The sequence below is a fragment of the Falco peregrinus genome, chromosome 5 (genome assembly GCF_023634155.1).
Source record: "Falco peregrinus isolate bFalPer1 chromosome 5, bFalPer1.pri, whole genome shotgun sequence".
Lineage (NCBI taxonomy): Eukaryota > Metazoa > Chordata > Aves > Falconiformes > Falconidae > Falco > Falco peregrinus.
In genome coordinates this window covers 115,504,503-115,513,592 of record NC_073725.1, presented here as the reverse complement: position 1 = coordinate 115,513,592, position 9,090 = coordinate 115,504,503, and the positions used below count along the sequence as shown (strand labels likewise).

Here is a 9,090-nt window from a genome sequence, read left to right as displayed (position 1 = left end):
TCTCCACCAGCAGCTGCTCCCACGCTTCCAGAGCCAGCCGGAGCAGCAGGCAGCAAAAGCTTCATCCCTCGGGCCCTCTTCTACCCAATACCACTCTCAGCTCTGCCAAGGCTAACATCACTCTGTGGCCAAAGACCACCACTCCCCCACTGCCCCACCTGCACATGCAGCCTCAGGGGTGCAGATGCAGGCGATGACATCAGACCCCAGTGCAGCACGTCCTGGACAGGCAGAGTCAGCAGCCAGTCAGTGGTATTGAATGGAGTTGTTAGTACATAGAGCTTAGTAGAGCTGGCAATAAACTGTTGGAGCAGTAATGCTTTTCCAGCTGCCCTGTCCTCTTTGCACAGCACAGCGCCAGGTGAGTTCCTATTCCACCACCCAAACACCAAGCAGAAGCAGCTGATCCACCAGCAGCAGAACCATTTCTGACCAGAGCTCAGCCCGGTTTCTCAGTCCTAGAGAGTAAAACCCAGGATGAAGGTTGCACAGTGCATGCCCTGGGGATGCTCTTCCCCTTTGCAGTCTGTGGCCAGGAGGTCCTCTCATTCCTCTGCAGAGGCATTCTCCCAAGGCCACACCAGGCTACTAGGAGCTCACAAGTCCTGGTACTCTGCAGGGGGTTCAGCCAGGCCATAGAGCTTTCCACAGGAGGAGGCCACCCATTACCCATTGACTGGAGGAAGAATCTCTGATAAGAGCATTTACCAAGGCCCAGTTTAGCAAAGAGGTTTTAACTGAAGCATCTAAACCAGACACTGCTTTGTGCTGCCCTTCCTTCCCACTGAGCGGGAGTTTGCTACTTGGTGAGAGCTGGCTTGGCACACGTGCCACAGAGGATGGGCTGTGCCTTGCAGTGGTTTGCATTCACCAGCATAAGAAATAAGGGTGCAAGTCTGTAAGTCTGCAGCAAACGCACAGTGCTGTGCAGCACAGTCCCATCATGGAGAGGTTGCCTAAACTTGGGCATAAGAGCAGAGACACAAGTCTGTGATTTCCCCAGCCCAAGCTGAACGTCCAGGTGAAGGTGGCAACATCTTCCTTCATCGCAGCTGGGCCGGGGAAGCAGTGTTTCATCTCATGCCTGCTCCCAATCGCTTTAAAAACCAGATATTGCTGAGTCAGCAGCCTGGGATACAGAAAACAGTGCTCTTGTCTCATTCAAGGGCTGAACTGGTTTACATATAACCATCCAAGAGAAAATCAAAGTGGGGGCACTGGTTTCACACCGCAGCCCTCTATGCCCAGCGAGGGGCTGGGGGACCCACACTTCCCAGCTACAGCCACATCTTTTCACCCCTATCGTCTCCGCTTTCTGGCTGCTCCCCATCATTCCCCCTTCTTTCATCCTTGTCCCCCATTAACCCCCTTCCTATGTCTTTCCCCATAAATTTCCCTCTTGTTTTGTGGCTTCCCTGTGGTGTTACATTCCCAGGCACCCTGGCCTGACGCACAGCCCTCGGCAGCATTGCAAGGCACTGCCAGTGTCACCAGGGGACCCTCCCACCCCAGACCGTGCTGCAGTGGAAGACAAGGAGAAGCTTGCAGGCACCTACCAGTTTTATTAGCAGCCCCATAGTGGGGGTCCCAACTGCACAGTAAGGGTATGGGGTGGTGTCACCCTGCCCACACCAGTGTCCCTGGCATGGTCTCGCGGGGGTGTCACTCAGCGAAGCCCTGGGTGTCACAGTGGGGCCCCTGCCACTCGTTGTAGCACTGGCAGCTGAACTCCTCCGCCAGCCGGGCGACGTCGTCATCAGGCTCCAGGCTCTGGGCCACCAGCCAGGGCCTGCCCACTTGCAGGTCGATGGCAAAGCGGAAGGGGTCGAGGTGGAGGAAGCCCTGCTTGTTCTCCCGACGCACACAGCGGCCCTGACCGGAGCATAGGCTCTGGCTGCACAGGTCAGCACTGGCCGTCACGTTGACAATGTAGTGGCCCAGGGGCCCCTCCACATACTTCTTCAGCCTCAGGCACATCTCCTGCAACAGCACACTGTGTCACAGCTCTGCGTGGCTGGGGAACAGGGATCCCCATGGGCAGTGGCATGGTGCCGCCCGCCATACTCACCTTGGAGGTGCTGTAGTTGAGGCTGCCCCAGAGGATGATGCCGGCAGCACCCTGAGCAGCGCTCTCCCCGATGGTGTTCATCAGGTCCTCCTGCACCCAGGTAAAGAGAAGTCAACAGTGCCCAAAGCCCCTGCACAGCCCCGGCAGAGCTAAAGACTCCCCAGCACCAACCCACCAGCCCGAGAGATGCCCACCGTTCCCACATCCCCATCACCTGGGAGAGGAAGTCAATGGTGCGGTCAAAGGCGATCTGGGAGTAGGGCAGGACAGGGATGCCACTGTCAAGGACACCGCGCTGGACAGCAAAAGCCTCAGCCACACGGTGCCGAACATAGGGGAGCGCCTTGTTGGTGCCGTTGAATTGGGGGGACAGGTAGATGCTGGGGTAGAGCGCCCGGCTGCTCTCCCAGAGCCACTGCAGCTCCTTGTTCCTTTGCTGCTCTACCACCGGGCACCTCCCAGTGTAGGGCAGGCTGTTGAAGTCATTGTTGTAGCAGTTGGGGAAGCCATAGAAACCCCAGTAACCATCGGAACGGAGGGTCTCACCCAGTTGCAGGGTTTGCTCCATGAAGTTGCGGGCGCTCTGCTCAAACTGCTTCTTGGCTGTCTCCTTCACCAGCTTGGGGGGCCATTGCGGGTGCTGCTGCCACACCAGATCCTCTGACTTATGCTGGTAGATGTCCATGGAGGCCCAGTTGCGGACCCACAGCGGGCGCCACTTCTCCCAGTCGATGACAGCCAGCCCCCTGTAGGCAGGGTTGGGCAGGGTAACCTTGATGTCCTGGGTGGCCTGGTGGAGGTGGGCCTCCAGGCTGGCATTTTGGGGGAGCCCCCCGTTCACTGGCAACCCGTTGGATGTGTAGTAGGGGAGGAGTCCCAACTCCTTGGTGTAGAAGAGGGTGATGTCCTGCCCAATGAAGGACTGCTGGTCGTTGGCCAACACATCGAAGATCTCCAGGTTGAGGGTGACATTGTATTTCTTGGTGCAGTGCTCAGTGGGGATGTTCCAGACGGTGATGAAGGGGCGGTTGACAAGGACAGGGCCAGGTGCCCCAGTGCAGGTCAGGGCAGGCAGAAGCAGCAGGAGGACCCAGCAGGGCCACCCTGATGCCATGGCGCTGGCGGGCACGGGATGGGAGCCAGAGCTGCCTGGGGAGAGCCGAGACGGGCTGAGACCTGGGCAGACTTCGATGCTTTTATCCCCACGCGAAGCCAGGGCCAGCGTTAATCCACGCCCCTGTCCCCGAGTGCTACCAGTCACGCAGGGTCACCTCTCCCACCTCCTGACGTGATATCCCCAAAGTTATCAGGAGCTGGAGCCCAGCACGGCGGCCCCAGAGCAGGGACAGCAGCGTGCCAGCCCCGGTTAATGGCTGGCAGCGGCAGGCCCGGCTGCGGAGGAATGTGCAGAGTCAACACCCAGTGACTGACCGGCCGATGAGCTGGGCTGGAAAGACAAACAGACGCGGGGTGGGGGGTGGGGGGTGTCAAGGCCACGGTGACGGACACGGGGTGCACCGGATGGGCGCCACTGGGGAAGCGCAGAGCATCGGCCATGGGGTGCTGGGAGGAGGGCACTGCTGGGCAGAAGCACACAGCATCGGGCAGGACACAGTGATGGCACAGCCTGGGGACACGCGGGCGCGGAGAGCCCTCCGCACCAGGCACGGGGTGGCAGCAGTGGGGTGGCCATGCCCACGGGGCAGCGGCGGGGCCAGGACACGGCTCGGCGACACAGGGGCGCCCCCGGCCCCCGCAGAGATGTGCCCGCCCCCGCCACCGCCCCGGGTGGGCTCCGCCCCCGCAGCCCGGAGAGCGCCCTGCCCACGGCCGCGCGGCGGAGAGGCGTGTCCAAGGGGAGGGCGAGGCGGGGCAACCCCAGCCTCCACGTGGGTGGCCCGGCCGTAGCCGCGTTCCGCCGCTCCCACGCGGGAAGTTCCAACCCCTGCGGCGCCTTCCCCGCACCGCACACCCACCGCCCCACGCCCCTGGCGAGGCCACAGCAGGGTGACCGGCGCCCTCACCCCCTCCCCCAAACCAGCCCACACCCCACTCACGCTCTGCCCAGCTTTATTCAAGGTAAAGCACTTCGGTGTGGGGCAGCACACAGGGGCTCAGCACCACACAGCACCCACTCCCTGCTCCCATCCTTCTCCTTACAACAGGAGAGGCCTCCTCCACCCACACTCATGGGGGGCACCTGCCCCACGGCAGGGAGGGCAAAAGTGGGGCAACCACACAGCTCTGCCCCTACAGTGAGGGCCAGCCCCTTCCTCCACCCCACCCCACCAAGCTACCTCACAGGCAGGGCAGGGATATCTTAAATCCCCTACACCACACCAGAGAAGGGGTGCCAGGGAGCAGATCAGTCCAGGGGGGGTTAGCACCAGCTTGCCACCAGCAACAGTACCACCCCAAGTCCCAGTGGTGTCCGGGGGGCAGGGGCACCACCGTGGGGGCCGGCAGGTTCCTGGCAGCTACTGCCTTGCCAACCCTGGTAGCAGTGGCAGTGGAAGTGGGTCCGTAGGAAAAGGGTGTCAGCAGAGGACAGCTGGCCCTCCGCCCAGAAGAGGGGGTGCTGGGGGCGGTCCTCATCCTGTCGCCGCAGCTGGAAGCTGGTGGAGTTGAGATGGAGGAAGACGTCGGCAGTGCTGTCCTGGCGCAGGCAGCGGCCCCTGCCCTGGCACAGTGCCGTGCTACAGAGCTGCGCCGCAGTTGTTACATTTGTGATGTAGCGGCCCAGGTCCCCCTCCAGGTAGTTCTTGATGATCTGGCATGACTCCTGGAGGAAGCAGGTGTGGGAGTGGGTGGGTGGTATCAGGGACATGTTGGGATGCCCCAGGGAGAGAAGCACCCGAGGTAAAGAGAACACCCCAGCCCTGAGCCACTGGTCCCCCTCTAGGGGCAGGTGACCCCTCCCATCCATCATGCACCTCTCCAGGGGCACAATGACCCCAAACATACCCGGTTTTTGGTGTAGTCTGCATCACCCCAGAAAATGGCCCCGGCTGCACCCAGGGCCGCGCTCTCTCCGATGGTGGAGATCAGGTCTGGCTGCAGGGACAGAGCCTGGTTAGTACCCACAGACCCCACACAGCACCCACACCCCCAGCACAGTGTGCTCCAAAGAGCCCACTGCAGGGTCAGGGAGGCAAGACCCATCACTACTCCAGGTCACAGGGAGAGGGGACTGTCCCAGCTCCTCGGGGACAAGGCTTCCCAACACCAACCTCCTTCTGCACCCAACACCACCCACCAGCATGGAGTGGGCTCACATACCTCAGGGATCCAGCTGCTAGGACACAGGAGTCCTGCAGCACCTCCCAGGCACTCCCTTGGTGATGGTGACCATTGGTGTCAGTCCTCCTGCCAGACACCTTGCTCATTGGGGGGGTAGTTTTGTGGCTCCCCATCATCTACCAACAGGTGGGCTGAGCTGGGGGTACCCACACCATGACCCCCACCTTAGAGGGAGAGAGGTAGAGCTGGGCACCTCTCCTGCTCCCCAGAGCCAACCCATGCCATGGGGTACTGCTCCCCACCCTAGGAGTGGGCAAACAAAGTTTGGAGACTGCCAAACCACAGGGTGCCAGTAACACCATAAGGATGGGCATCAGCCTCCAGAGCCACCCTGCTCCAGGGGACCTAGATGGGAGAAGGGCAGAGGGACCACCTCGGCTGACCCCAGAGCCCAGGCACCTGGGGCTTGGGACAAGGACATCCCAGTGGCACAGCCCTACCTGGCTGAGCACATCCAGCTTGCGGATGTAGGTGGGTCGGGTGTAGACGAAGACTGGCAGGGAGTAGCCATCATGGTGCTGCTGTGAGATGCGCATAGCCTCCCTCACCCGTGCTCGCACAAACTTGCGGCTGTTGGGGGTGGAGGCCAGGAGCTGGTCAAGGTAGATGGAGGGGTAGAGAGCTGTGCTTTCCCTCCAGAGCCATGCCAGCTGGTCATTGCGCGTCTTCTCCACATCTGGGCACTGCCCAGTGTAGGTCTCTTTATTCTTGCTGTAGTCATGGTTGTAGCAGTCAGGGAAGAGGTAGAACCCCCAGAGCTGCTTGGGTCGGAAGCTCTTGGCCATACGCAGGGTGCTCACCATGAACTGCCGGGCAGCTGACTCGAACTCAAAGATCGCCTGCTTGTTCACCTCCTCACGGGACCAGGTGGGCTGCCACTGGTACACCAGCTGCTGCGACACCTCCCGGTAGATGTCCTTGGGCTTCCAGTTGCGAGCCCAGATGGGCCGCCACTCCTCCCAGTCGATGACAGCCAGCCCCTCCTTGGCGGGCGAGCGGATGTACTTGCTGATGCCCTCGTGGAGGCGGGCCAGGTGCTCAGACAGGCTGCTGTTCTGGGGGACACCGCCGTTGACGGCCACATGCTTGCTGGTATAGTAGGGGTAGAGCCCCAGGCGCTCCTTGTAGAAGATGGTGAGGTTCTGCCCCACGAAGCCCTCGTTGGGGGAGGCCTGCAGGTCGAAGAGGCTGTAGTCCAGAGGCACCTTGAAGCGGGGCTTGCAGTCCTGGGTGGGCACGTTCCAGGCCACCAGGAAGGGCCGGCGGGTGAGCAGAGGGGCGGCCGCCGGCTTCTCGGGGGGCTGTCGGGCCAGGGCCAGCAGGGCCAGCCAGGGCACGGCCACGGCCGCCGCGCAGCCCCCGCGCATCCTGCCCGGCGGGGGCCTGGGGCAGCTGGAGAGCGGGCTCAGCAGGGGGCGGCTCTGCCCGCACCGCCCCCCGAGGTGGACACTGCCCCGAGCCCCCGCCCCACAACTCTCGCCCGGGGCAGAGGGGGTCCCGGGCTGAGCACCCGGGGGCGGGGGGGGGGGGGGCGGATTCCCGAGAATCCCGGTCCTAAGCGGCTCCGCCCGCTTCCGATCGCTTCCCCCCCCGCCGCCGGTCCCGCTCCTCCGAGTGCCGGCGCGGCGCCGCCTTTGTCCGAGAGCGGTGCACAAAGCGCCGGGGCGCAGCCCCCCGCGGCCAGGCGCGGCCCGGCCCGGCCCGGCCCCGCTCGTCCCGTCCCGTCCCGTCCCGTCCCGCTCCCCACCCGGCTCTCACCGCCACTCACTCCATTCCCCACCACAAGCTCTCACCAACCCCACCTCCCCCCGCCGCCCGCTTTAAACCTCCCCGGCGCGCACCACCCGCGGGGGCGCCGCCTCCCCGCCCCGGCCGGCCCCGCCCCGACCGCGGCGCGATGGGGCGGGGCGGGGAGCGGAGTGGACCACAGAGGGGCCCCGGGGGCGCGGGCCGGCGGCGGACTCACACGTACGTGGGGCCGCGGCACGGGGCGAGGCGAGTCACACAGGCACACAACCCCCGCCGCGCATGGTACGGCCCGTGAGGCCCAGCCCCCCGGGCAGTAGATGGGGGCGGGGCGGGGCCGCGGGGACGCCGACAGGGGGCGCCGCGGGGCGCAGGGGGGACGCGGCGCACTGCGGCGCTCGGCGGGGCAGGGGGTGCACAGGGCGGCGGTGACCCCAAAATGGTGGTGTCCCCAGGCACATGGTCACTCCGAAATGGTGGTCACTGCAGAACAATGGTTGACCCCAGGATGATGACCCCAGGGTGGTGGTGACACCAGAACAATGGCAACCCCAGGATGGTGGCGTTCCCCAGTTGGTGGTGTCCCCAGGTTGGTGGTGACCCTAGGGTGGTGGTGAACCCAGAACAATGGGGACCTCAGAACAGTGGTGACCCCAGGATGGTGGCCCCATAACAATGACGACCCAGGAGGTGTCCCCTGGTTGGTGGTGACCCCAGGATGGTGGTGACCTCAGAACAGTGGTGATCCCAGGATGGTGTCCTCAGAATGGTGGTGACCCCAGGATCATGCTGTCCCCAGAGCAGTGGCAACCTCAGAGTGATGGTATACCCCGGGTGGTGCTGTTCCAGGCAGGACATCCTGTGTGGGGCTGGGGCAGTCGGTGCTGCTGACTCAGCCATGGCCCCGTGGGTTTCCTGACCAGGAGGGACTAGGGGGGGCACAGGGGCAGCAGGACTGGGGGGGCTTCCTTCCTGGGCGCCACTGAGGCTCCAGTGGGTCGCCCCAGGCAGGGCAGCAGGACAAGCAGGACCCAGGGACCCCTCCCATGTCCTGCCTGTCCCCTGCCTGCTCTGGCCAGGGCTGGCCCTGGCCATAGCATGGCTGGGGGCCACGGGGGTGCCCCCGCCGAGAAAGCGCTGGGGCCGGAGCACAAGGGTGTGCTGGGGCCGGCAGGGGAAGGAAGTGGGACTGAATTTACGGAAGCGCTCCCCAGCCGCCGTCAGCTCCTGGGGGAGCGGGCAGGAGTGCCGAGCCCAGCATTGTTCGGTGCCGGCACAGTGCCAAGCCCAGCACCACAGGCACCACAGATGGCTCCAGTTAGTGGAACTCGCCTGCGTGTCAGCTTTCGTGGCAAAGCTCCCACGAAGAGGGTGACAGCACCACAAGGGACGAGCACAGCGACCAGGCTGACTGCACCCCACGCTCGGCCCAGCCTGTGGTCACTGCTGAGCACCAGCCAGGAGGGGCAGGGACTGGCCAGGCGTTGGCCACCAAAGCCCTCGGGAGAGATTGTGGGTAGCCAAGAAATCCCAGTGCCAGCAGGCAGTAAACAAGCTAAAATTTTCCATCCTCCACAGCCTCACACAGCAAAGGTAACAGCCCCACCGGCAGCAGGGTGGCCTCAGGGGTCACAGCTCTATGCTGCCGAGAGGACTGGAAGCCTTCAATGAAGCACAGCTTCCTGCTGCTGCCCCGCAGGAGGGCTCGGCATCACCTGCCTCGGCTTCCCTCCTCCCTTCCCACAGTGAAGACCCTGGATTTTGGGAGGGGGCAGCTGGCTACATCCAGCCTCCCCTCTGGGCTCTCGCCCTGCTGAGCATGAGGTGACTTGAAGCCATTCCTAGTCAGGCACGAGAGCGAGGGGACACAGGGTGGCAGTGGCAGGGACAGTGGCTGGGGTGAGCCAAGCCGGGGAGCTGCCCCACGCAGGCAACCCGATGGCTGCACATCCCCCGTGGGTGCCAGATAACAGGGC

General features: G+C 63.7%; 2 protein-coding genes across 2 annotated transcripts; both read right to left on the bottom strand.

The window, feature by feature from the left end:
• Positions 1 to 1,542: 1,542 nt before the first annotated feature.
• HYAL1 (hyaluronidase 1) lies at positions 1,543 to 3,521 on the bottom strand. The gene is made up of 3 exons (XM_005234971.3): positions 2,283 to 3,521; positions 2,069 to 2,158; positions 1,543 to 1,980 (listed from the first exon to the last, which is right to left on the bottom strand). The coding sequence occupies exons 1-3, from the start codon at positions 3,180 to 3,182 to the stop codon at positions 1,663 to 1,665; spliced, it is 1,308 nt and encodes a 435-aa protein (XP_005235028.1). The 5' UTR covers positions 3,183 to 3,521; the 3' UTR covers positions 1,543 to 1,662.
• A 600-nt stretch (positions 3,522 to 4,121) lies between these two features.
• Positions 4,122 to 7,101, bottom strand: HYAL2 (hyaluronidase 2). Its single transcript, XM_027783163.2, has 3 exons — positions 5,809 to 7,101; positions 5,033 to 5,122; positions 4,122 to 4,850 (listed from the first exon to the last, which is right to left on the bottom strand). Exons 1-3 carry the CDS (start codon positions 6,733 to 6,735, stop codon positions 4,449 to 4,451), a joined length of 1,419 nt encoding a protein of 472 aa, XP_027638964.2. The 5' UTR covers positions 6,736 to 7,101; the 3' UTR covers positions 4,122 to 4,448.
• Between the last annotated feature and the right edge of the window lie 1,989 nt (positions 7,102 to 9,090).